A 25781-nucleotide genomic window follows, 5' to 3' on the forward strand; every position below is an offset into this window, starting at 1 on the left:
GAAGTATATAGTTTAGTAATATCTTAATAGCGAAGTGCTCTGGATGTTAAGGTGAGTAAGGTCAACAAAGCGCGGGTAAACGTCGCGGGTAAGTGTAACTCTTAAGGTAGTCAAATGCCTCGTCATCTAAATAGTAAATGAATGGATTAATGAGATTTCCACTGTCCCTATCTACTACCAGCACTAAACAGGGCGAATATATTATTGATAGGAAGTACATCTATGTATCTCAAGGCTTATTTTGTAGCAGAGTCCTGTTAATAATAATAAACCTTCCAAACACAGAAGAATACTCTATACCCTCGCAGGATAACATGATTGTTATTCTTTGGCCCCATGAATTTTAACAAATGTGTAGACTAGTTTATCAGATCATGGACGCATTGGCCAAGAAGTCTTCCCTCTGATTGCCCGGATTAACCGCAAAAACAGTCTCATTATTACACAAATGTGGCTTGTCGATTAAGCTGGCCGAGAACCAAAGTGGCTTTGTAGACTGGACCGAAACCTGGTGGGATGGAATCTTATCTCTTGTTGGAACGGCATTTTGGCTTAGGCGTGGTGCATGGCAGGGGTCTTGGAAGTCTGAGCTGTAAAGTGCGTACGCCCCATAAAACCGAAACAGGACCATGTCACCGGGTGCTGCATTGATGAACTGTGGGCGAAAGAGCGATTGTTCCGTATCAATCCCGCCCTTTTCAGCCCCAACGTCGACAATGAATAAGCGTATAGTGGCTGTGGAATCAGTAAAAATAGCGTCGGCCGTCGCATTGGTGACGAAATTATTATATGTCTGCGAAGGTGGCGGCATGGATGGAGAGGGGAGTAAGGTTAGCGTAGAAGACAAAGGCAAAGCGGGGACATCCAAGGTGGAAGGTCGTTCAGACAGAGAGTATGTCTGCCCCGGGGGGGGCACATGTTGATCATCAGTCTTCGTAACCGACACCTTATCAGTTGGTTCCAGTATATTATTTCCAGCATCAAGCGTAGATGTGGGATTATGCTCGGCGGAGGCTGCGCTATCTTGTGGTCTAACATCAGATGTTGGCAAAGCACAGCTATTTTAGTTAGTATCCTAAGAGGGATTGCACTGTTGATGTAACTTGCCTCAGCACCGGAGATACCCTCCAGATAAGAAGAGTTACTAGTGGCACAAGGAAAGGCAACATGATGCGGTAGATATAAACTAGAATATCTGCCAGGCTTCCCAAAGACGATCCTACGACAGGGGAGGATCTAGAGGAGGTGTTGCTCTTTTATATTATTCTCATGGGTTCTTTATGACAGCCTATGTATGAGCAAGTTCATTTTTTATTACTGTGTACCACCAATATTAGCGTTGAAGATACGGAATACATAGCGCAGCTAATGGTACAAAAGGTCGAGCCGCAGCACATAAGATAGATAGACCCGATCAGCATTGGGCAAGTAAGCCATCGCAAGATGAGGTGTGATTCTGCAAAACCTGAACAAGTGACCCTTTTATAAGTCCACACAATATCCGCAATACTTGGTGAACAACTATATATAGATTATAATAGTCCTGTCATATAACCATCTAAGCACAGAGAACTGTAAGGCAGATAGTAAAACAATAAATCTATTACAGTGGTATCCACAAAGTACTTGATATAATAATGATACCCGCCAAGCCAAACAACCATGCAATGATGCAACAGTAAGCGATAAGAGGCAGCAAGATAGTTATATTGCACTATTAGCGCTCTGTTGTATACCAATTTTGCGAGTGAATCTCTATTGTAGGATGTGTACCGCGGTTAACTAATTCATGACTATCTTCCAAGGCAAATCAGACCAGAACCAGCTCAATACGAAAGTTTACCTACCCGTGATCCACAACTGGAGGCTACGGTTGGGATTTGCTGCTATATGATTATTAGGATAAACTAACTGCAAAGCCACTAAATCTACTGTTCTCTCTTCTATTTTACTTTCTTAATTTTCCTATTTTTTTTTTATTTTCTGCCAGATATTCTGCTGCCAGGTTGGCATGCCGCATTCCAGAAACGGGTCGTTATAGCGTCATTTTCGACGCAGAATATCTTTTCTTAAATAGAAATACGCTAAGCTCTATTTGTAACTAGTGTACTACGCGTTGTACGCTAAACCATTCTGAATTCCAAGACTATCTAGTACCGGACAATGAAAGAAGCTACGTAACGCTCCTGAAGACGCAATAGAAATTACTATAAAGATGAGTTCCACCATTGGTAGTAAAAGCAGATGTTAAAACAGGAAGTAAGCCCAATTGGTCTCTAATAAATAGAGTGTTTACTTTCATATTTGCCTGTTTCTTTACCTTTCAGCCTTAGTCAATTTCTGTACGACACCCTTTGAACCATGAGCGCGCAACTTCCCTCACTCCAAGACAATCATCGCCTCCAGGTGGTCGTGGCGGCGTTATTCCTTACCCTATTCCTAGCCACCATAGTAAGAGTGCCTTTCCTGGCAAGCGGAGATTCCCGATATTAATATTATTTCTCTAAAGGACCAAACAATTGTTGGGACAGTGGCCCCAACACTGGCAACTGACACCCGTTATATCGACTTGTGGACAATCACTTTCGTACCTATGATCGGTGTCTTCCAGATTCTATACAGCCACCTTCACAGTATTTTTTCAATCAAGATTGTCTATCTTTTGGCTATTCACCTCTTTGAACTGGGATCGGTCATTTATACGACCGCGCCGAACTCTATCACAATGATGTTTGGTCGGGCAATTGCCGGTGCTGGGGCGGCAGGCATTTGTACTGGCGGATTTGAATTAATTGGAAAGATTATTCCGCTTGATTACTTTCTTTCGTGTATCGGAATCATGTTGGCTATCCTTTCGTTCGCTCCTGCGGTGGGTATCTTTATTGGCAGTGCATTCACAGACAGATCCATATGGCAATGGTCCGTTTATGTCAACTTGCCACTGGGTAGCTTGATTATGTACTATCTTGGTATGTGCATTCCTTGTTAACGCACCTATATAGTCCGATATTATGTCCATATCTCTATGGATGCGCATCCGCCAGTCTCAAGCCGGCCTGACGAGGTATTTTGCCTGACCGATCCGCTGTATCGCACTCCTGGTATCCTACCAGGACCATGGGGAGCTATAAGTTATCTTTAGGCAGCCAGAAAAGAGAGGAGAATCAGTTCAGCAGTATTTAGTTCCACTATTGAGTCAATGATAGACGTTTTCCTCTCTTCCACCTGATGCATCCTTACCTAGTTGACAGGCTATCTACGCTGTATAGTACATCATTTGTTTCAGTATGTATCCCTCAATAGCTCATGGAGAAACAACCCAGCCCCAGCGCTGGCTCTGAGATGTTAAATTCTGCAAGACAAAAGCCAGAATCCCATGCTATAGGGCTATTAGTATGTCATAATTTCTGCCATTGAAGTATCACGAACCTCGTCGGCAATATACGCATCAATGCGATTGCAAGCAATAAGGTGATTTACAGTTTCGTGATCCAGGCTGAGGCTGTCCAGCCACATATCCACTTCGTCTATATCCCAACTACCACTTGCTAGCTGTAGACTGGAGAAGTGTTTTAACGTATCGGCTATCTTGCGGCGAATCGCATGGGGTGTACGGTAATATCCTCGAATACTGAGTATCCGGGACACAGCACCGTCGGTGAACCCACGCGAGCAAAAGTATACCGTGGTGACAAGCTCTGCATCTGACCAGAATGATCCCATTGTCATCAACACGTCTTGCTGATGCAGTTATCGTCTATCGAAGTATCCGTTAACGGATGATAACTAAAAGAAGAACGTGGCACTAGATTTGGAACAGACCTCCAGAAAAACGTTATATAGCGGCTATATATATTGAGTCTAAGATGTTGAAGCATATTACCGCTCGACCAAAGTACAATTGGCATCAGGTGTGCATTGAACTGAACAACCTGGCCAACAAGGGACAACCAGGTTGTGGTCCTTTACTTGTTAGTTAGCGTACCTTGGAAGCGCTATCTCTAAACAGCTTCACAGAATATACAACCTTGAACGACTCATCGAGCTACCCAAAAGAATATATGGTGCAGACTGTATAGTAAGGCTATGCTTAATATCTAATTGTGATTGGATGTTTGCTATAGTGGAAGCTTTTATCGACCGCCGGGTGGTTGTTCCAGTCCCAAGCAATAATAAGTAACGATTCACTATCGTTTTACTCGAGGAATAATGAAACTTCTAGCTTGATGTTGATACTGTCTAAATAAGCCCAGCGCCTTATCAACTAATTTCCTCTTGTGCTATGATTATATTGCGATGCTAGTGATACAAAGGTAGATTTGAGAGGAGGTATGATAATGAAATTTAGTATCTGCAATGTAGAAGGGGATGTCGCGTAAGTCTAACTCTATATCATACTATGTTCCGTATGTGTATCGCATAATTTATGGTTACCTTGACTACATCGGTCCCTAGTTAATACACGCAGTTACTGGTGCTGGTGCTAGGTAGATTACAGCACGAACCAATACTTCGTAAGGCCCTGGGTAATTTAAATTATCTAAAAGGAGAGAGCGATATTATAAGAACAATACCCCCGCTATATCTTCTTAATCTTGTTATCCAACCCATCAGGTATATATACATCATATAATTGATAATTATGATTTTAATCGCCTTTCTCCCTTTCTGGCTATCAAGCCTTGCAGCAAGGTAAGAAGCCTGATACAGTGCATGTATTCCAATATTTTGCTGACAGTGACTGATGATAGCTTCGCTCTACCGCCGAATTGGTCGTACGCAGGTACCCCTTCCACCGGAGAATTATCCGTGATACGCGCTCCCGAGAACGAGAGCCCGGTGAGAGACGCAATCGGGGTTGATATGGCTATCAACACTCAAGAACAGCGGGCCAATTGTATAAACGTACTGCTAGCCTTCTTCTTATCATCACACGGCACAGCGAGTGAAGCAGGCATCACCAGGCAATGCTTACCTGTGGTACAAGAGGCTATGATTCGGCTTTCTTCGATAGATCAAAGACCGGAAGTGTGTTATCAGTGGTTACCATTAATGGCAGGTAGGGACCCCAACATCCACTTGCACTATTTGATTATCGCTATTCCATGAGTACCAATCCTAGTGACCTCGCAGATACCGAGACCAGCCATCTACGGCATGGAGGTCTTCGTCATAACTATCGAATTCATAGCCGCAATTCATTTATCCGCCATCGGCGTGGGAAGTGTCGGCAGTGAAGCGAAAGTCCCTAGTAAGGACGAACGGCTATCTGTAGATAGATAGAGGGGCAGGTGAAAGATACTGCGTCGCTACCCTTGTTTACTTTTATGCTACCTGAGATGAGATCAGTATCCTTTACTATCTTATCCGTAGCCGCCTGGTTAGGGTACCAATAAATTCAACTCTCCGCGATGCCTTCCACCATGAGGAAAAGCTATGTAAATACTAAGGCGCTAAATAAACTCGCCAGAGATATTAACGCTCAATTAACTGAGTGATATATATTAGATAAGCGTTCTCCAGCGAAAGAAAAAATAAAATTATAGTAAATAATGTTGGTCGGGGATTCCGTCTGGCGGCCTTAAGCGGCCCGGAAGGAGGGTTCTTCCGGCCGCTAAGCGGGTCCCGCCCACAACAGCTACTAGTTAGAAAGCTAGCCTTAGATAGGATAGTAAGAAATGGAAGTATATACGGAGTGTGATAAATAGGTTATATTTGCAGCACCGAGAAATAGTACACATAGACACTATATAATATCTAATATCTTGTTATAATAAGAGTTCATAGCACGGCAAAGCTTGGCCCGCCGCAGAATATATTCTGCCTCTCTCTTGAAATTAAGGAGATCAACACTTAACATTATCCAAATCTGATTGTCCTAATATTATACAAACAAGTCTATATATCCTGCCTGGTGGGTTAAGAATACCCCATAGAGACTCCAATTACCGTTCTTCGTGTTCTGCAATGACTCCACTTCGGGGGGGTTCACAAATATTTGTTCCACTAGAACTTTCGGGTCGTGGCGGTACCGGAGAAATTCCTTCAACAACAGATTGATGCTCGCGCTTGATTCTGCGAAGAATATAACACTGTAAAATTGTATATATAACCGCTGTGGTGACTGTAAAAGAACCCGACACTGCTGTTGACACAATTGCCATTATGGACCATGTTCCATGCCGAGCCGTATAGACATTGAGAATCGTATTGACAAAACCCATAGTAGAATGCAGGAGCGCTGGTCTTCCGTGGCAATATGTAAGCTCGAAGAACATATGTCAATTTGTGGTGGGGTTTGCATACAGAAATATTCTCTGCGGCGGCCAAATATAGTTGGTGCGCCACCTCCACCATAGCCATCCGCAGCCCACTGTGCCCAATGTACAGGAGATGGTGGCTAATGCAAGCAGAGGAGGATTATTAATCGCATGGGTCATCAAGGTCGCAGCTTGGCTTTTACTAGCCATCTGTGCCACCAAATGGGATTCACGCAAGGTCACAAATGTCCCTGGCAAGACTAAATAACCTGCCAGCAAGAGCCAAGTAGACACCGAAGCAATCAAGTTATGAAGTAAAGGAATTCTTTCTGTCTCCAGCAGCATTTCAACATAACGGCTGTGAACTGCCTGGTTTGTGACTGGTGGGGGAATGCTAAGACGATGTAGCCACTCGTTCAACAATGTACGTGGGCCGGTCGGATGAGTAGAGAACTTTGCCATTGTAAAGATTTAATTTTAGCTTACGATAATGAGTATGCGAATGGTATGATACTGGCCTAGCTAAGGTAGGAATCAGTGCCCATTTCAAGATCTTATACAAACAGGACTGATATGGACACCCTTGATATCCAGAACAATATCTGGATATAAATAGAGACAGAGTCGCAGCCAAAATATGATAGATTTAGAGACCGAACCAGCTACCTCAGTACTGTAGCCGATCATTATAGAAAAGCCCTTAGTTCCTGTGGTTCCTTCCCTTTTGGTTTTTGATTTCATCCATTAGTCTTCTAACCATATCTTTATTACTATATTACTAATAGTAGCATATCAAAAGCTCCATCAGTATGCAAGATAAATCTCTTGACCCAAGTCGTGCAGGAAGGTGAGGAACTGAAGTAGATAAAGAAGTAGCAAGGGCTTGCTCTGTATATCCTAAATCCTTGTTATAGTTCAATCAGCGTTAGATATATCTCCCACACTACATAGAAAGTCAGCGCGTACACGCTTCGCCAGAGTATGTCAGTTAGCTAAGCGAGTTTGGCACCTTACGATTTACTCTGATCCTTTATATATTATGCAGTAAATATGCATCTCAAGAGGATTGATGAGTAAAATCTTGTTGTCGAGGCTTGAATAGACATATGTTGCAGATGACCTGTTTTGACGGGGATATAGCTTATAATAGTACAGCTGGAAGTTATAGCCTTGTATCACGTTCATTAACACAAGGGCCATTATATATCCAGGAGTCGTATAATCGGCACTCATATCGCTTTGTATTTGATATATATTTAGAAGCTATGTACAGTTCACCTAGACCGATGTTTGAAGCATGTCTGGAGGGTTGTACTTTATCCTGTGGTCAGGGAGTTTATATCTCTGAAAGCAAAAATGTATGATTTTCCTACGGAGTATGACAACCAATACTCTGACATATTATAATCACAACGCACGAGTTTTAGTCATACTTTAATGGGCTAGTGATGATCTGCTAGAGCGCCGCATAATCTCGTTCCAGCCCAAGCACCATCCAATCTCTTCTGCTTGCTCCCAGCGTATTCCCATCACCGAAGCTACTGGTGACCACATCTGCAGTCGGAACCTGTGCAATCCGATTAATAACTAGCAAATATCTCACGTAGGGTTGCTTATAGACTTACTGCTGATACCAATGAGCAAGCTCGTTGTACACATCTTCGTTGCTTTGGTCAGAGTGGTGGGAGAATCGAAATGGTGCAAGGCGTATGGGGGGATATGGCTGTGGTGGGCCGTGTTGTATCGAACCCACTCGCTGTCGCTGTCTATAGTGTGGAATTGGGCTTGGCAGCAACCGAGGGCCTGGAGCTCGTGCATCCAAACTGAAAACACTCTGTAAGGGTACCGCGGCAGTACCACAAACGTATGATGAGGTGGTTTCCTCTTTCAACTTTGCTTTCTTTTGCAAAGGCACTCTGTACTCATCGTTGGTCACTGAGCCCCTCCGCTTGCGTTTGCCGTTGATGTGTGCGAATTCGGTCGGCGACAATTCTCCTGGAATAATTGACGAGACGGAATCCGCGCTGTCTGGCACCTTAGTGATTCTCACTGGTGTAGATGGCTGTATAGGACGCGATGTTTCCTCCGTACTATTTAAAGTGGCTGCCGCGGGTTGCTCCAATTCAGTTTCCATGACTATGTAAAAATAATTGCCTTGCCAGAAAAACCACTCTCTTTAGTTTAAATAAATGAAGTTAATGGCAAGTACAACATGGATCTCGTGTTGAAATTTATATCGTCCTATATTGTCTGGTAATAATCAAGAAGGGTTAGTTCAAAGTCTATTGATCTGGATTCTTGATATTACGCCAAGATCAAAGTATTGCTATATTTACTACTCACTGGAGGTATATATTGGAACTATTACTTTACCAATTAATACAGAGTCTACCGAGAGCGTAAAGCTTATGTGGAGGAGTTTCAGTAGGAGAATGGGAAAAGTGTCTGGTGTTTCCTGTAGCCTAGGCAAGACTTTATGTGGGGCGTAATCCCCTCTTCTTATTGGGGCAATCATAGAAGAATACACTAAAACCTTTTTAGTATAGTGTATCACCGGTGATAAACTAAGGCATCCTAAACCACGAGTGCGTTGATGTCCTGAGATCCTCCTTTGACAAAGATAAGTAGATATTTTGTTACTCTGGAAGTACAGCTGTTAAAAGTTACCTATGAGTAGTCCTAAGCAGCTAGCCAATGATATCGTACATACCAATCGAAAGGTGTCATGCTTGGTTGAATAGGGAGAGAAAACCCAACGGGACTATTTGCCCCAATGTTCTTAATATCACTTACAAACTAAAGTACCTTACTAGTTATGAATTTATATTGTCGATTAAAATACATTCATAGACTGAAACCCCTGAAAAGCAGAGCCACGCTAGTTCACTAGGTAAACTAATCTTGCGCAGTACTATAATAAATACTGTACCTTGCGCAGCAGTGCTGATAAGCCCTAGGCGAGCTTGTCACTATTCTTCCACCACGTCTGAATTAGGCCAATTGCTTATGTCTGATCAGAACAGCAGCACAAGAAACATCACACATCATGGGATCAGAACTCGGAGTCAATCCTGACTCTAAACCACGGGTGTCATACACGCCGGTGAGTATATGGTGGGTTTGCTGGGGATGTACCTGGACCACTGTTATCGCGTTAGGTATGGCCTATCTAATCGCCCATCGAAACACGCCTGCACTCCGAGTTCGAGGTCTAGCTCTATCGCTCTCTGCCATCGTTGTTCTCCATATTTATTGGTTATCTGTTCAGTTTGGAACTATGATTGGCGCGTTGATGCCTGGAGATGTCGAGTATTGGATCATGGGTACCTATTTACCATGCGGCATTGCCCTTTTCCATTTATCCAACAGCCAGTTTCTCTATGTCGCTAAGCTTCAGAGAAAATATGTCAACTACGATAGCCGCTGTATCCGCCCTGCCACTAGCTTAAGGCCCAAGGCAAACGTGCTTTGTCAGTTCCACCGTCTTGGACATACTCCTAAGCTCTTTATTATTATATGCATTTCCCTCCTGTGCCAGGTGCGATAGCAGCTTTTCGCCTAAATCTTTTCCTGACGCATTTCAGCTAACTGACCGGCCAGCTTACTCTTACGGTCCTAATGTGGGTGATATCTCGCAAGTGGCATAGCTCCTGGGGCATTCCTGGTACCGAGGTCTATGGCACCGAAATGGAACAGAAGTCAGAGATGGGTCGAGGGTGGGAGTGGTAAGAAATAAAAGGATTTCATGTCCAGCCCTCGTCCAAAGGAAGTGGTTATCTAACAGATATGTAGGTGGCCTGGCATATTCTGGCAAACCTTCTGGTCTTGGATTTTTGCCCCAATAGTCCTCTGGAAATCTCGCCGGATCTACGATACCCAAGGCTGGCGAGTCCAGACACTTGGTTGCGCTATCGCGAAGTAAGTGTTAGGCTGAGTATCAAGCACCGTCCCTAATGTAAGATAGTCTTCACGCCACCCCTATGTGGCTCGTCGCTCTTTATGTGCCCGCGATGGAGTCGGTCAATCAGTACTGGTTGCCACCACAGTGGTAGGCTGTCCCAACCAAAATCATCCATGGCCATCCCCACTGATTTGAGTACAGGATCTGTCTTTCTATTCTGGTAATAGAGATTTTCACCATCATTATTCCCTGCTGGGAGGTGAGGCGCCGTGGGGCTTCCGCCGAAAGGATGTGCAGCCTCATCACACAAAAGAAACTGCAGCACGAAATGGCTATCTCACGATTTAATAGTCTCAGCCCGACCTCCACCATAGCCAATACGGTCACACTTGATTTGGAGACAGATAATAACTCTGTCAATATGATCAGCGACGCTCGAAACAATACCTTGACCCTGAACAGCCTTGATTATATACTTGAACAAAACCCTGCTCCTCTTCAGACATTCGCTGCTCTTCATGACTTCTCTGGTGAGAATATTGCCTTCCTGGTCAGCGTGTCTCATTGGAAAAGTTCGCTACAGCAGGCCATTCGGAATAGCACTACCCCTGGGGGTGACTGCTTCACGGGGTTGATTCGTGAGCATTTTAACCGAGCCCTACGTATATACATCGATTTCATCAGTGTTTACCATGCTGAGTTTCCTGTGAATATCTCTTCCAAAGACCTTAAAAGACTCGAAGCCGTTTTTGAGGGACCCACCCGTGCTCTGTACGGAGACATGCGTGATGTTGATCCTGCCACACCGTTCGAGGCACCTGATAACTCCTCCAAGGCACGTTTATCGCCGGCGTCATTAGAAGGCCCCGAACAGGTGAGCCAGGTAACCAACATTTTCTATACGGGGGATGTCCCGGAGACATTCAGCACGACAATATTCGATGACGTACAGGATAGTATCAAGTATCTTGTACTCACCAACACGTGGCCTAAATTTGTCAGTACCCTTCAGAGTTTGGCAGATTCGTCTGATATATTTGGGATCGACATGAAGGCTGTCTAACTAGCCTATAGACAGCACGGAAAGAAGGTGATAATTCGATGGTCGACACAATTCCCAATTGTCCAAGAACAGAGGGGGGAGAAATAGCGCGATAGCGTCGCAGTGGTGGATATTACGTCATCTTCGCTACATCGCCATATATCAACGCTCTTCAGGCCTCGCTGTTGATTATACTGTATATTATTCCTTCTTTGGCGGTTTCAGCACCGTCTCTTTTTTTTAAATTGTGCACATTGCCTATCAGTGTAAAAGAGATAACAAGTGAGCCCGTAAACTATAGGCCATCATGGTATTCTATTGAAAGGGAAAATTCGATATAAAAGGCCAAGTGTTTGTTGCCAAGCCTAGGACCAGAGGTAAATCGGCCAATAATACCCTTCAGCGAGTGACCCCTTTCGTAATCGAAATAAATATTCACTATATGTATCCTATACTGGTTGGTCAAGGTGGAAGTCCTATACCTCCATTTTCTTCATTCTCCTTGCCAACTGTGTTAAATATTCTGCTACTATGCTCAGAGAAGGGATACGCTTGATATCTCATTTTAGGAAACCATAAAAAAAATCCAATTAAACTACTTCCAGTATGGAAATAATACCAAGCATGCTACAGTAAACTGAATATAGATTCTAATCCTTCTTTAGTCATCAAGAAGCTACCGTAGTAAGTCCTACAAACACGAATTCTTCAGATACGAATTTCTTTCTTCCAACCAGAGGAATGTCCACAGGGAATGCCCACAGGGGTATTTATATAAGATATTCCTTAAAGGATAAATAGAACAGATGAACCTATATAGCCGGGTATATCACTATTATACAAGCCATCTAAATCTGACGAGCTCCTCTTTCGTTATCACCAATCATATATCCTCTCTCTTTCCAAAATGATCCCACTATCATTTGATACCGCAGCTGATAGACCAACAGATCTAGATGGCCTAGTTCTGGAAGCCTGGGGTCAAGGACTCCTGGTAGGTGCGCTGGTTGTGATGGTAGTATTAACCGCATCCAATATGAAGAAGTCTAAGATGTTACACAAGCTCATTATACTTGAGGTAAGTGTATTTATCTAAGTCCGTACCTAAAGGCACTTGTTCTTGACTCTGATACTTTTTGTATAGCTTCTACTGGCTGCTGGCCATGGTACCTTCATCTTCTTCCATAGACCAATCTATGGCTGGTATTTGTCCATCACTGCCATCGGCCTAAATATATCTTATACCCTGCATAACCTCATCGCATGGATCAAGATTAAACCGTTCTTACCGCCTTGGGGGTCGCGAGTCTTTCTAGGCACTTTGCTTCTCGCCCAACCATATTGGGTACTCGAAACCTACGCAAATTTTGCCTTCTTCAACCAGGGAAAGCTTCTCTTTCTCAAGACAAGGGTTCTGGAGCCGTTCTTCCGGTATGTATTCCTACCATATATAACCTGGGGATGTGTAATAACCTACTTCTTCCAGAGATCCTTGGTGGCTATACGCAAGCTATGCACTATGTCATGCGATCAATAAGTGCTATGCATTGAGCCTAGGAACCCTGATACAAGTCAGCCCACGGTTCGGTATTATGTTATTTTTGATGTGTCTTTCTGTGGGATTTATCATCATAGATGTTTGCGCCATTTTTGGCGTAATATCCACTACCCTTCCAGTTGGGATTGAGCCATTTTGGAAGGTAAGTGGTATACTGGTGCTCAGGAATTGTAAGATTGTGTCTAACCCGAATCGTTGCACAAGCTCTCTTTTGTCTTCAAATGCCTTTGTGACACAGTTATCTTAGATGATTTCAAAGTAGCTCTCGATCAAATTCGTGAGCACTGGATGCACCGCCAAGCTGAACAAGCGGGGCTCCCTCTCCATATTGCGAGAGACCCTCCGCGGAGCCTACCCAATAGAGCTAATGGTGATAATTCACGACGGTTCAATATCCATGCCACGGATGAGTCCGTTCTTCTTGAGCCGAGCTATCCGACAGCATCCTATCAAGGTTCTTAATAGCCTCCGCCTTCACATAATATGTGTCATTTGTTTGATTTAATTGAAGAGAAAACTTGCAGAGCGTTAGGTGCAGTTCGCAATATAATTCTGTATATTGCAGAAGCAATGCCAAAGCTAAAATAAAAAGACCCATCAAAAAGGCGACATCCTAGCACAATATACTATGAGAAAGATAAGTAAGGACAATATTCTGTATTGTGGGCAAGAGCGTCAGCTGTGACACTAATCCAGCCGATATAATGCAATATGATATCATGGTATTATTAATAATGGATTTGTGTTTGATTATACGCTCGGTAATTACATAGGCTAAATTTGAGACATAACAACTAACATGTCTCGTCAGTGGTTTACAGAGTTTTTAATACAGTGTCTGTGGCTCAGTTTTCCTTCCACAGTTGGCGCCATGAATTATAGACTCACCCTCATACCACTTATAAAATAAGGCCTTCTCTCAGCCAACGAGTCGGGGTCCTTTTGAATCAGAGTCTAGAAACATCTGCAGCGATTGTTGCGACACAAGCAATAATATAATATATAGAATTCTGGGTTACCTCCGGCTTGAATATGCGAAAGGAATACCCCGAGGAGGTGGGCGTGACTGAAGACAACAATTTTCCTCAATCACAGTCCGAGCCAATAGCATTGACAACACGAAAGTGCCTCTCCCGTCTAAGTACAAGTGAGCGAAGTGTTATTGAGCGTATCTACTCCCGCAAGCAACACCGGCCAATGCTTGACATACTGGCTCAAGTGCTTCAACATCACAGCTTGCAGCCCGGGTTCACGGTGGGGAATATGAATAGACTGCTCCGTATGAAATCTCCTGATGTGTGTCTCCCATTCTTTCAACCAACTACTACAGTCATTGATCCTAAGTAACGTTAGGAGCTTGCTCACTACCTTCGACATATATTAGATACATGGACATATATTATGGGGGCTGGCAACATAGGAGACTTGGATCCCAACTCGGTGGAACTGCTGCAAGGTCGGTCACCGGTGTGGTCCACTAATGACCATGAGTACATCTCTCGGTTACTCAGATCCGGTTCCCTAATGCCACGGGTGACAAACAAGGAGAGACGTAAAGCACTCGGACGTCGACTTTTATCTATCCGAAGGATAATACCCTCGATGTACACCTTCATGGAAGACACAAAGTATCTCTTACCCTGTGCTTTGGCCTTGCGCAGGCTAATTCCGGATGGCCCGAGAGACACAATCCGGACATCTCTCTGGCATCAATTTCGCCCACGGCGACGGTCCCGACATAGTAACCACTCAGGCTTTCTGCAGGCATATCGGCGTCTTTGGTTGTATACAATGCAGTATTTTCCCGTCTTAGTCGGGACAATGCCATTGCTCGACCACCGAGGTGCAGAGAGAAGCATCTACCGGTCCCAGGAGGAATCGCAACGACGCTGGGTCACCTTCTCCCGCCTTGCCATCTCATTAGGCTTTGATTCTCCCCAAATCCGTGGTCTACTACATCTAGGCGTCGCGGCGACCTCAGAACCACACACCCAATCCGTTTCAGAAACGCCGTGTATGACCCAACCAGAGATAGGTCATTGGAAGATGCACAGTCGATGCGGGATGCCTTCTGAATCATCCTTTCTATCTAGCCGCCGGTTTTTGACTTTAGATGGTGTGGATAGAGAGGTGGATTGTCCTGTAGGACAAACACTTACCCCATTTGCAGTAGCTCGGGACATCTTCCAAGCTTTCTTGGGGCATCTACCACCACTATCAGGGGCGATAAGGGGGAATTCGCGCACGACAGACCCTACAGTACCTGATAGCCTACCCGAGCAGCCGAGTCAAATGTCACACTCTGCATCGGATGAGTGTGATTCGAGCCAGGGAACGATCCTTCCAATAGCCGCAGGTCTCTCTAGGCATGCCAGTCCCGTAGACAATAGGGGCAATTCTACTCACCAGCCACTATTGCTCACATCACCGCTTACTAGCCCACCGCCAGGCACAGCGTACAGCGCTTCAGTCTACGAGACCACTACAGCGCTATCCAGCAGAAGACAGTCACCAGCGCCATTGACCACGATGGTTGAGATGACACAATATAGAAATTTGAACCCGTTCAATTACTCCTCAGATTCAAGTACTAAATCTCTTTCAAGTACCCGTTCCTTAAATATGTCCTTAGAATATGAACAGCCAGCACTAGGGCTAGGCCTACTTGGTAAAAAGACAATTCAGGAACCACAGGACTTCGAGGCACCTTTAAAAACACTATCTGGTGATAAGGGCATTCTATATGAGATTGGTAACCCTGCTACCGTCTTCTATTTGCCACTTGCACGTGTGGATCGTTTATTCGCCCAGTATTCCCAAAGTCATCAGAGTCATCGATATGCAATTCTTATACAGGGTGAATTATGTCCTGTTCACCCAACAGCAGTGCCGACTCACTTAAGATCTACTGTCGTGATAACTGGGCCTAACCTGACTTAAGCATACATAACAATACCAACAACAGAATTCATTCATAATAATAAAACACCGCACCGTTTGGTTGTCAGTTTGCAACATCAGGATAATTGTTTTCCGCTTCATGCCCTAGTCATATAGTATGTGTAGTCGTTGATATGCGAGGCAAACTACATCCAGATATTATTAATATTCACAGCCCTTCTTCTATCAGCTGCTTTATATGATCTATAACTATTCTTTCCAGCTGGGCTTGTGTCGGAATGTTTAACTTTATTAAAAGTAACGCAACATCAACATAATACTAGAACTGATTGCTATCAACTATAGATATTTAAAGAGGCCCGCCCCGTCAGACTTCATAAGATCCAGGCCAGAGAACCTCTGCCTGTAGCTTAAACCAGTGGGGCATCATAGCTCTGCGGAAAGTCTATTTCTGGTCACCGGCGATAGCAGGAACATCCACTTCGAGCCGGTCAATCAACCTTAGGGGACGGCGTTCGCGTAGTCTCCTATCATAATCACGGAGTCCTTTCCAAGTCGGGCGATGAGATGCACGCATCTGAGTAAGTTATCGTCAGTGTCTGTGCGATCAATTATGTCTGGGGGGAAATGCCAGCGTACTATTTGGCGGTCTAAAGAGTCGAATAATTCAGATTCTGAAGATCGAAAAACGGAGCTCCGAGCTCCAGCGCAGATTACTACCCACACATCAATGCCAAATTGACTGAGCTCGCTGCACTTTCTGAAAATAGTCTCCCGACGCCGAGAGACATTGCGAAGGCCTGGAATGCTCCTCTTCTTTCGGTACATGGCACAGTAGATGTTATTAACAGAAATAAGTGTATGTGTCAAGAATTATTATGAGGATGGGCGGAAATATATATTGATAATGGTTTGTCCCACTGGGTAAGGGATTTAAAAAAGGTTCTAACAACCGGTTTAACTGTAGTATGTATAGATGCTGAAGCATGTGAAAGGCAATATCCAAAGTACATATCTTCCAATTATATTTAACTAGAAATTAGAGACCTATGTCGGCACTAATCTACAACTAGCTTAGCTTACCACAGGTGATACACTAAGGTAGCCTTGGTTAGTTGCTACGAGTGGAGTTAGTGGAGAGTAAGATTCCGTCTGTCGGCCCTAAGTGGCCCGGAAAGTAGTTCTTCCGGCCGCTAAATGGGCCCACCTTCTGTTGATGCGCCTAATTAGGCCTAGCGCTATTGTTCTTCCTAAGCGATTTCATCCGCAGTCATATTAATAGATTCAAGCAACGGAAGCAACATAATCAATCTAATTAAGGAATTCAACCTACGTGACCATCTGACATCTTCTATATAGTTAACCAATGTTTTTATACTTAGGATGTGAGATATATAGAACACTGAACAAGACAAAAGACACACTTTATAATCCCGGAGGTCTAGAAAGATAAGGGTATCTTTCGACATTTTTTACCAGCCCTGGGTCAGCAATATAAAGGCACGATTGCATCGTATAGATTCCTAGAAGATCTCCTTTATTGTTAATATAAAACAAGGCTGATCCATCCCCTTTCAGCTACCTTTCCTCATAAATTCTCGTGTGTGATTTCTTCTTCTATCGGTATATATCTTTCTTCTATCTGTGAAGGCTTTTAGTGCGTTTTGTCTTTGAAAATGCATGCCCGGCTTTCTGAGCCTGGGATGGCAAAGATTACAGAAACAGTTACTCGAGTTCGAATCGCAGGGCCATATAATGGGCCAGAAAATCAGACTACATTTATATCACGCGATCATAAATCCGGAATGGAAGATGCCTTGTCCCCGGTCACCTCGCAGGGGAGAGGTTTGTGGAAAAAGCGAATGGCAGTACTGATTTTCATCGTTCTTTCCGTAGCATCGCTAGTGGCGGTGATATTGGCTATTTCCTTCCTATGTAGTCCAACAGTAAAGAAACGAGGGATTGCAACCATTCATGTTCGTTGTACTTGCCAATACTGAGATGCTCTTTGCGCTTATGCTGATATCTCTTCCAGGTTAACTGGACAAACCACTTTCCACAGCCACTTACCATGAAACCTCGCCAGCTGCCTGATCCTCTACCGCCCAGTGCACAAGACCTAAATGAAAATATGAAGAGTATTGTCGAAAGTGTACCGACCGCGGTAATAACCAAGCCTATTGGAGTACCCACAATGGTAACAGAAGGAATTGAAGCCCTCGCGACAGCAGCTGCCCATATACCTGGAATACATCCCGTACTCGATAGCATCCCTGAATCGATATCTATTGGCACCCAGCAGCTGTGTATCGGGTTTAGTTCAAACCGAACAGAATGCCACCCCCTTCCCGCAAATATATCCACTACGTTACCAGCGCCAGTGGAATCCATTCTTGGGGACACTTTCGAACGTCTGCAGCATTTTGAAGATCTGGCCGCCGGTAGGGTTCTGGGAAGTGCACGGCCTGCAGTTTTAGTTGGGCTTTGCCTGGTGCTTATTAACATGTTCGTAACAATATTCTTCACGGTGGGACTATGGTCCAGTTACAAATGGGTAAAGTGGGCAGTTATGGTGATGTCCAGCGCAGGGTGCCTTGGTTGTTTTATTGTCTCAACTATCTTTGTGCTCGGGCTTCAGTCAGCAATTCAGAAGGTCATCCAGAGCAGCTTACCTCTGATTGTCGCTGTGGATGAGGGACCAGCAGGAAAGTACAGTGTAGGGGCCATGTGCGTCGCTGTGGTAATCTTTGGATGTACCGTTGCGTTCAGGGCCACATGACCCAAAGTGCCATGGATACAAGAAGGTGGGATATTCAACTGCCTTGGTACCCTTAACTAGTACTTGCTTCCGTCCCTTTCTCATGCTTTAAATTAGGATAAGATAGCACCAACATAATCATTTTTAGACGGCGACAGCAATGCACTATTTATTCAATTCCACTAGCTCATCTATCTTGTGTACTCCCTGAATGATATCGTCTGGAGTAGCTGCCGGAGTGGGTGTCGTATAATTGAGTAGCTGGTAATAATATGCTCTTTGGCCCTTATAGTAAGGTAACTAGTTATGTTATGTGAGGGCTATTAAGTTCCAAGATGGTAGTGAGAAAGCTAATTGATTGATGATACCATCTAAGCGTTGTGTTTACATACACAGCTAAGAGGTGTTGTGGGTCACATGATGTTAGGCGACCAATCAGGTGACTTACATGTTATCAAGTCTGACCATCACGACTCAGACTTCACTTATGTAGTGTATACCTTACTAGGCTTTCTATAAGATGAGCCTGACGACATAAGCTGCAGGATCAGTCCGCCGTACGGGTGATCACGCAGTGGACTCCGCAGTCGGAGCTAAAACCCTGATCATCCCGACGGGTATCCAAAATAAAACATCTAACACCCAAAATTTGCCAAATAGAAAACACTCCTCTCTCCTATAGTTTTTTATGGTGCGTTCATCTAGCATAAAATGTGTACAGGGATATGCGAAACCGGCTTCATCCTAGAAAATAAACGGAATGGCGATAGTGACCATGGTGAAAAAGCGCTGTAAGCGCCTGGGACATTGCGACCGGTACGGCCGTCAAGGTGAGCTGCTGTTTATGATCTTATTATATAAGGTTGTCTCTGCCTGTGGACTGACTAGGAGGTTGTCACGTAGAAGTCCGGCATCAACAGCTCTTTGATCAGTTGCGCATCTTGCTCAATGCGCCCCAAACGCCAACAGTCTTGGTTCCAATTCGTTACAGAGGAAGTGGGGGCATCCCTGATCTATGATCCGAACTGCCTACCACAGTTGATACACTTGACCGACGCACCACACCGGCGTCATCCAGCCTTGGTCTCGTTCCTGGGCCGGGGTAAGAAGGATAGAGCGTTGCGTTCCCTCTTTGCGGACAACCCATCAAACAGCATCTCAACCTTCGGCTTCAGGCTACGCGTGGACCATCGGACACTATACTCTGGACGCCCGATTCTCTTTACAGATGGAGACCCCAACCAATCCCCGCAGCCACCAGACATCGGTGGCCTGGCGGGCGTTGAAAAGATTCCCATTGCCTGGGCATCTAGCAGTGGCGCACAGGTAGTCGACACCATGGTGACAAGATTTCTGCTACCAGCATCCCATGTAGTTTGCATCTTTGCTGAAGATATCGGCGGGTTGGTGGGGGTGCAGGCCCTCCTACGGCGCTGGATCGCTATCGGGCCACAGGCGACGCAGCCAGCACTCCGTCCACGCCTTCTCGTGGTAGTAGAGACGAAAGAAGTCACCAGCGGGGATGAGCCCCTTGGGGATCCCCACCTCGCTGGCGTTCTCGCCCCGCCACCCGACGCCCCCGAAGTCTTTGCTGGAATTCATATGTTGTATGTGTCGTCAGCCTCCGTGCTCTCGGATGAGGCCCGGTACCGGCCACTGAAAGAAGAACTGTTCAAAGCGCTGGATGTAATGGAGCGGGATCGGAGCGAGTGTGGGCTACATTTCTCGGCTGCTCATCTACCAGGGCTCTTGGAGAAAGCGATCCGACACACCGCGCAGGCTCATGACAGGACTTTCAATCTCATTGAAACAGCCCGACCTCCGCCTCGCCCCTTGGAGTGGACGTTTCACATCGGCCACTTTCTGCGCCAAGGAAACAAGGTGGCAGTGGAGGCTCAGGACATCATCATATCCTCCAGCTTGATGTTAGATGCCTTTCCACCAAACATGCATGGTATTATGGCCTAGTGATAGTGCAGGCTGGATCCGCGCCGCTATCATCACACCCAGTATCCCAGCTCGTACACTTCAGAGGCTAATGCTAACGCTCGTGGTGCAGAGTTCCATCCAATTGATCTTTTCCGACAGCGCTACCGGCAGCCGTGCCTCGATGCACTCAAGCCAGTGGTTGGCGGCGCAGCTGCCGTGCATCGAGTGCAATCCCTGGAGTCGCGGGTGATCGATAGTCATATTGACATGATTAATCGGGGTGCGTCGGCCCTAGACCTTCATCAAGGCCAGCAGGAGCAACATCGGTTAGTCTTCCAGAGCCTTTTCAGTAATCAAACGTGTCTAGGTTGTCTACTCTCTAGCCCGCAGCATTCCCTTGCCTGTGGTCATGCCCTCTGCGACGCGTGTGTCGAGAGGTATGGTCAACCTCCACCGCGGGAAGAATCTACGTATATTCTTGAGGCTTGCCCGCTCTGCCAACAGCCCTGCCTGACATCAATAGTCCTTCTGCCACGGACTGCGGCGGTGCGAGCCCTCACTGTCGACGGCGGCGGGATCCGCGGGATCGTTTCCCTCCAGATTCTGCTGACCCTTCAAAACTTACTGGGCCCGCACTGTCCACTGCCCGACCTAATCGACGTCGCATTTGGAACCAGTGCAGGTATGTCTCTCCTCCCCCTCCCCCGGGGGGCGGCGCCGCCGTAAGCTTCCGACCTCCCGTTGTCCCCATCTCTCGTGCTTGGCTGACCCAGTGTGACTGCTTATATCGACGCGCACAGGTGGCTACATTGTGTTAGATATTTTCGCCATGCGAAAGAGTGTTTTTCACTGCTTTGAGGCTTTCCAACGTCTTCTATTTGGTTTCTTCAGTAGCCAGCAGCACGGCTGTCGATTTCTTTCATGGCCACGTCAGATCATACGCGGTGTCACCAACCGTGGGTTGTACGATACAAACCAGGTTGAATCGCTTCTGCGGACACACTACAGTTGCACAAGGCGACTCTTTGGGCCGGATGTACCAACGAGTACCAAAATCGCGGTCACCACCACCACCCAGCATGGCCCAGTGATATTGACCAATTACAAACCCGCTGTCCACAGGCCGGAAACTGCGGGTAATAGTCCCAGTTTCAGCTCACTCAGAAAAATAGGGTTTTCATTTCTTCATTCCTCCCTTCCCCTCCGTTGGATCCCGGCATATTTCAACCCATCTGACAATCCATTCACTCTGGTTTTTATCTGCACCACTATTACCAGAATCCAGTCCACTAATCACAAGCTTCGTTGCAGGCTATCGTGAATTCATCGCCCATACTCCGGACGAGGAGCCGCTTCTTTGGCAATGGTCAGTACGAATCGCCACCCGATGGTCCAATTTGTTCAGCTAACAAGCCGTATCAAGTGCCCGCGCCACATCGGCTGTTCCAGGGTAAGGCTAGGCTGTCCACACGTTACTAGATACTTCGGCTTAACATAATCCAGCCTCTTTCGGCCGTTTGCCCTGGCGGCGCTCGGCGACTGCTGGGATGGTGGCTTGAGGCACAACATGCCCGCAGAACTTTTCCAGGTCGAGTTGCAACACCTGTGGCCCTGGCGGCCACCTCTCGGCTGTCTCCTGTCGATCGGAACGGGCGTAAGAGATCGTGCCCGCCTAGAACGGTCTACAACTACCCCACTCTCTGGCACTGCCCCTCACGAGCACTTTCTTCGGCCGGTGTTATCCAGCTTCATGGACAGCATGGACGGTGCGGCCGCTTGGCTCCGCTTCTGGAATCAGGCCGATCGCTCAGTGCGAGACGCATCCACCCGGCTCGACGTGTTGCTTACAGGTCCTGAGCCTCTCTTGAATGCTGCTCATCGAATGGACGACCTCATCCAGCAGACCATCAAGCAGGGAGTGGGGGACCACGGCCGCCAAAGCCTCATACGTCTCCTTGCTCAAAGCTTGTTTTTCGAACTTACATCTGCCCCACATAGTGAGAATGATGGAGCATCATATAGATGTACAGGTTCAATCCGATGTCGTGTTCCTGGGCAAACATTTCTTGGTGCTCTCCGCCGCTTGGATACCTCGCGAAAGGAGTATGTCCTTGGCAGCCGGCCCTTGGGCATGAGTGTGACTGAAGGCTCGATTTGCCCAGGGTGTAGCCGCTACTGCGTACCGGTGCGCTTTTCAGTTTCGAATATGGATGATAAGATCGCACTCTCGATTCGACTGGCAGACGGACAGCAGTACTCCATTGGAGGTTTTCCCCACCCAGTGCGGTGGTTCATGCACCGCCAGGGACTCACCCCCATGTATGGCTTTGCCGGCGACGGTGTCAATACTCGAGATGATTGTCAGACTTGCACCAAACGGATCCTTCGGCGCCAAGGTCTCCGGATTACACAGCTGCAGGCTCGCAGAAAGTTGCGTATTGCTCATGCAATCCAACACGCTACCTAATAAGCCCCTGTTAGTGATGATGCCCGATCTATTAAAAGTAACAGATCTTTCCCTTCCTTGAGCCTTGGTTGGCGACATCTAGTAGACAGCTACATTATATTTTTTTGCCCTTGACTTTTCTTACCATTCATTTATGATGAGATCATTGGTGTTGAGTCACTTCAGTCAACCGCTAAAAGTCAAAACTTCCGTTATAGGAAGACGCAATTGATTGTATACTTCCTGGTTTTGTCTCTGAACTAAAGATTTCCTAAAGGTTTCAACAGAGTAATACGAATCTCTTAGAGTTACACATAATTGGCAAAGAAAAAGAAAGAAAGACAGAAACAGCGCCTGGGAACACCAGAACAATGCCTGGGCAGAGGATGCTTCAAGGCTGGTATATAAGTCAAAGAAATAGTAGCAACAATAACAGTCTTGTCGTTGTATATGGACCCCAACAAGTGGCCACATGACAATGATACACAACTTGAACCAAAATATATTACTCCATATACAATTGCAGTCACTGTATTCAAGAACTAGAATATAGAATGCCATATATCTATGCACCCAGTTCGGCTTATCTATAGATACATATTCTATCATTGTTTAAATAGCCACTCAGCCACCTGGCTAACCCGTTTATCCTACCTATTATATATAAATAACCCGGCCACTGAACAGCCTTTTAATAGTAACTAGTAGACAATATACTAAGATAATCTAGTACAGAGAGGATCCTAATACCCTTTACTGTAGAGTCTTCATTATAAATTAGAGATCTATTAGTCATAATAAAGGTTCAAGAATCAGCTTTCCTACCTATCACTATTTACTAGCAGTTAGTGAATATATACTCATCAGGGTAGGAGACTTGTCAGGTAGGTCAGGATTCTTAGGTAAAAAGGCAGACACTAGATAGAAGATTAGTTTTTACCTCTACCACCAATATATAATAAGAAAGGCCTCAGGTTCTCTGTATAGGATCAGCCATGTATATAGTCTACAATACGCTATTGGAAAGCCGGCGGATGTAGTCACCGAAGTGCCCGGTCTGTGTCTGAGCTATCTATATACAACACAGCCATTAGGTACCATCACCATTCACTCTGTGACGCTGACTACCTTTAGCATGCTCCACCTAGGTATCCTTGTTTAATTGGCATATTATCTAGCTTCTCTACGCCTATCTCTGTATCTTTCGCTACTGTCCTGTTATTAAGGGTGACATTCCACAAGTAGTGAGCGCACGCCTTAATTACTTATTCTACTATAAAACACTACCTGTCCCCAGATCCTTTTTGTGCAGGGTCATTGTTACCAAACTTCACTTGTCCTTCTGAACGATCTACCAAGATGCGAAGCCCCCCGCGTGAGATACTTGACAATATTGCCAAATTCCTATCCCCTTTTCAGGTCAAAGCTATGGGAGACTCGTTCGGCTTCGTTGATGAGAATCAGTCACACCGTCTCTGGAGAGCCATATTCAAAGATGATGGCTAAAAAAGGCAATTGGCTATGGCGCTGAGCCTGTCCTTATTGGCTCTCACATAAATGATGTGGCTGCCCAGACAGGAAGAAAGCGACCGGTTTACATAGTTCTACATACCAACGACCTTTCAGGTAACACATTTCATGATGGCATGCCCTCTTTACTTCGAAGCTTGAGAAACCGCCACTCATACAATAAAAGAACTTACGAGATGACTCTACCCAAGACCAGTTGGCGAAATGCTGCCAATCAGAAACTCACAATCCCCAAAATTATACTCAATGTCTACGTCATTGCGAAAGGTGCAGAGACGATGGACCTTGAGGGTAAAAAAACTCGAAAGCTCTTTGAAAAGGCAACTTTTACATCAAAATATTCCTTCTACACGTGTCCTACAATCCAGACCCTGGAAAGCAAGGATATTTACGGGATTGGAGGGGGAGTTTCCGAAATTAGCGGGCTTACCCCCATTTGTGTCTTTAACCTTCGAACAACCAGCAAAAAATGGCAAATCATATTTTGACAGCCAGATTACCGAGGTGGTTATACCGCATATTACGAAGGCGAGAGGTACAAGCCGCACACAATTCTTGGGTGGCGACGCTAATTTAATATAATGCTATGTGCATTGTATGTAAAGTGGGTAAAGGAGCATTTTAAACTGCATAGAAGGAAAGAAGAGAGTACAACACCTGGGCATCGTTTTTACAAGTTAGTGTATACTAAAAGTGGAAACTACTTAAATTCCTGTTCTAGTTGATTGAGTTGCCCTTCTAACATAGGTTATATCAGAGTGGGAAAGATAGCCCATGTTGGTATTGATGCTTCAATTGAATTCTCCGCACTATGCTATAATTCCTATCTCGGGCTAGCTTTCAACTAGGTGTTGTGGGCGTAGGCGGAGACCCGCTTAGCGGCCGGAAGAACCCTCTTTCCGGGCCACTTAGGGCCGCCAGACGAAATCCCCTACCAACAGGTTATGATAATAGGTAGTATCTTATTTTCCTGGAAGATTTGAATTTTTGAGGAATATAGTTGTTCCCTTAACTATTCACAAGCATGGAGTGGCTTACGGAGTAGCGTCTGCTGGTATAGGGGTTAGTGTGGATATGAGTTATGGATATCTAAGGCGGGGGATACTAGCTGGCGGGTCTACTGAATAATCGGCCCAGTATATAGAATGATCCAGCCGCTAAACGGTCCATAAAGATAATACTTTATTTACTAAAGAAGATTTATCAGTTATCAGCTATTTGCGTTAAGCTTTTGTCAGAAATCGGTGCGATTCAACGACCGAGATTTTGAAACAGGGCTCCGAAACTGGCAGGAGATTATGTAATTAGAAGATTGTTGAAAGGAATAGAACAACGCCACGTTGAAGACAGGTAATAGCTCTCAGTGGTCAATCGTGGTCAGTACACAGTAACTTGACGCCGATTATCTATTCAGTGGCGCTGGCTATCTTCATTGCATGAGGAGAAAAAATTAAAA

At 45.4% G+C, this 25781-nt stretch overlaps 10 protein-coding genes across 10 annotated transcripts; 5 read left to right on the plus strand and 5 right to left on the minus strand.

Moving 5' to 3' along the window:
• Positions 1 to 367: 367 nt before the first annotated feature.
• BDV38DRAFT_275342 (uncharacterized protein) lies at positions 368 to 1169 on the minus strand (the record flags this gene model as incomplete). The annotated part of the gene is made up of 2 exons (XM_032058005.1): positions 368 to 946; positions 1155 to 1169. The coding sequence occupies 2 exons, from the start codon at positions 1167 to 1169 to the stop codon at positions 368 to 370; spliced, it is 594 nt and encodes a 197-aa protein (XP_031908215.1).
• A 1192-nt stretch (positions 1170 to 2361) lies between these two features.
• BDV38DRAFT_275343 (uncharacterized protein) lies at positions 2362 to 3060 on the plus strand (the record flags this gene model as incomplete). The annotated part of the gene is made up of 3 exons (XM_032058006.1): positions 2362 to 2451; positions 2510 to 2919; positions 3003 to 3060. The coding sequence occupies 3 exons, from the start codon at positions 2362 to 2364 to the stop codon at positions 3058 to 3060; spliced, it is 558 nt and encodes a 185-aa protein (XP_031908216.1).
• A 244-nt stretch (positions 3061 to 3304) lies between these two features.
• BDV38DRAFT_275344 (uncharacterized protein) lies at positions 3305 to 3723 on the minus strand (the record flags this gene model as incomplete). The annotated part of the gene is made up of 2 exons (XM_032058007.1): positions 3305 to 3379; positions 3430 to 3723. The coding sequence occupies 2 exons, from the start codon at positions 3721 to 3723 to the stop codon at positions 3305 to 3307; spliced, it is 369 nt and encodes a 122-aa protein (XP_031908217.1).
• Positions 3724 to 6281: 2558 nt separating this feature from the next.
• On the minus strand, positions 6282 to 6722 carry BDV38DRAFT_275345 (uncharacterized protein; the record flags this gene model as incomplete). Its single annotated transcript, XM_032058008.1, has 1 exon — positions 6282 to 6722. One exon carries the CDS (start codon positions 6720 to 6722, stop codon positions 6282 to 6284), a length of 441 nt encoding a protein of 146 aa, XP_031908218.1.
• Positions 6723 to 7694: 972 nt separating this feature from the next.
• Positions 7695 to 8394, minus strand: BDV38DRAFT_288002 (uncharacterized protein; the record flags this gene model as incomplete). Its single annotated transcript, XM_032060968.1, has 2 exons — positions 7695 to 7827; positions 7886 to 8394. The coding sequence occupies 2 exons, from the start codon at positions 8392 to 8394 to the stop codon at positions 7695 to 7697; spliced, it is 642 nt and encodes a 213-aa protein (XP_031908219.1).
• A 912-nt stretch (positions 8395 to 9306) lies between these two features.
• Positions 9307 to 11224, plus strand: BDV38DRAFT_297141 (uncharacterized protein; the record flags this gene model as incomplete). Its single annotated transcript, XM_032063069.1, has 5 exons — positions 9307 to 9798; positions 9861 to 9985; positions 10053 to 10178; positions 10225 to 10308; positions 10363 to 11224. 5 exons carry the CDS (start codon positions 9307 to 9309, stop codon positions 11222 to 11224), a joined length of 1689 nt encoding a protein of 562 aa, XP_031908220.1.
• An 886-nt stretch (positions 11225 to 12110) lies between these two features.
• Positions 12111 to 13223, plus strand: BDV38DRAFT_288004 (uncharacterized protein; the record flags this gene model as incomplete). Its single annotated transcript, XM_032060969.1, has 4 exons — positions 12111 to 12281; positions 12348 to 12634; positions 12690 to 12903; positions 12966 to 13223. The coding sequence occupies 4 exons, from the start codon at positions 12111 to 12113 to the stop codon at positions 13221 to 13223; spliced, it is 930 nt and encodes a 309-aa protein (XP_031908221.1).
• Positions 13224 to 13793: 570 nt separating this feature from the next.
• On the plus strand, positions 13794 to 15701 carry BDV38DRAFT_275347 (uncharacterized protein; the record flags this gene model as incomplete). The annotated part of the gene is made up of 4 exons (XM_032058009.1): positions 13794 to 14057; positions 14115 to 14389; positions 14423 to 14898; positions 15145 to 15701. 4 exons carry the CDS (start codon positions 13794 to 13796, stop codon positions 15699 to 15701), a joined length of 1572 nt encoding a protein of 523 aa, XP_031908222.1.
• A 406-nt stretch (positions 15702 to 16107) lies between these two features.
• Positions 16108 to 16598, minus strand: BDV38DRAFT_297142 (uncharacterized protein; the record flags this gene model as incomplete). The annotated part of the gene is made up of 2 exons (XM_032063070.1): positions 16302 to 16598; positions 16108 to 16239 (listed from the first exon to the last, which is right to left on the minus strand). The coding sequence occupies exons 1-2, from the start codon at positions 16488 to 16490 to the stop codon at positions 16108 to 16110; spliced, it is 321 nt and encodes a 106-aa protein (XP_031908223.1). The 5' UTR covers positions 16491 to 16598.
• Positions 16599 to 17733: 1135 nt separating this feature from the next.
• On the plus strand, positions 17734 to 22816 carry BDV38DRAFT_288006 (patatin-like phospholipase family protein; the record flags this gene model as incomplete). Its single annotated transcript, XM_032060970.1, has 8 exons — positions 17734 to 18389; positions 19208 to 19250; positions 19324 to 20374; positions 20480 to 21031; positions 21150 to 21485; positions 21661 to 21715; positions 21773 to 21799; positions 21853 to 22816. The coding sequence occupies 8 exons, from the start codon at positions 17734 to 17736 to the stop codon at positions 22814 to 22816; spliced, it is 3684 nt and encodes a 1227-aa protein (XP_031908224.1).
• Positions 22817 to 25781: the final 2965 nt, after the last annotated feature.

This window comes from Aspergillus pseudotamarii (assembly GCF_009193445.1).
Source record: "Aspergillus pseudotamarii strain CBS 117625 unplaced genomic scaffold BDV38scaffold_89, whole genome shotgun sequence".
NCBI classification, from domain to species: domain Eukaryota; kingdom Fungi; phylum Ascomycota; class Eurotiomycetes; order Eurotiales; family Aspergillaceae; genus Aspergillus; species Aspergillus pseudotamarii.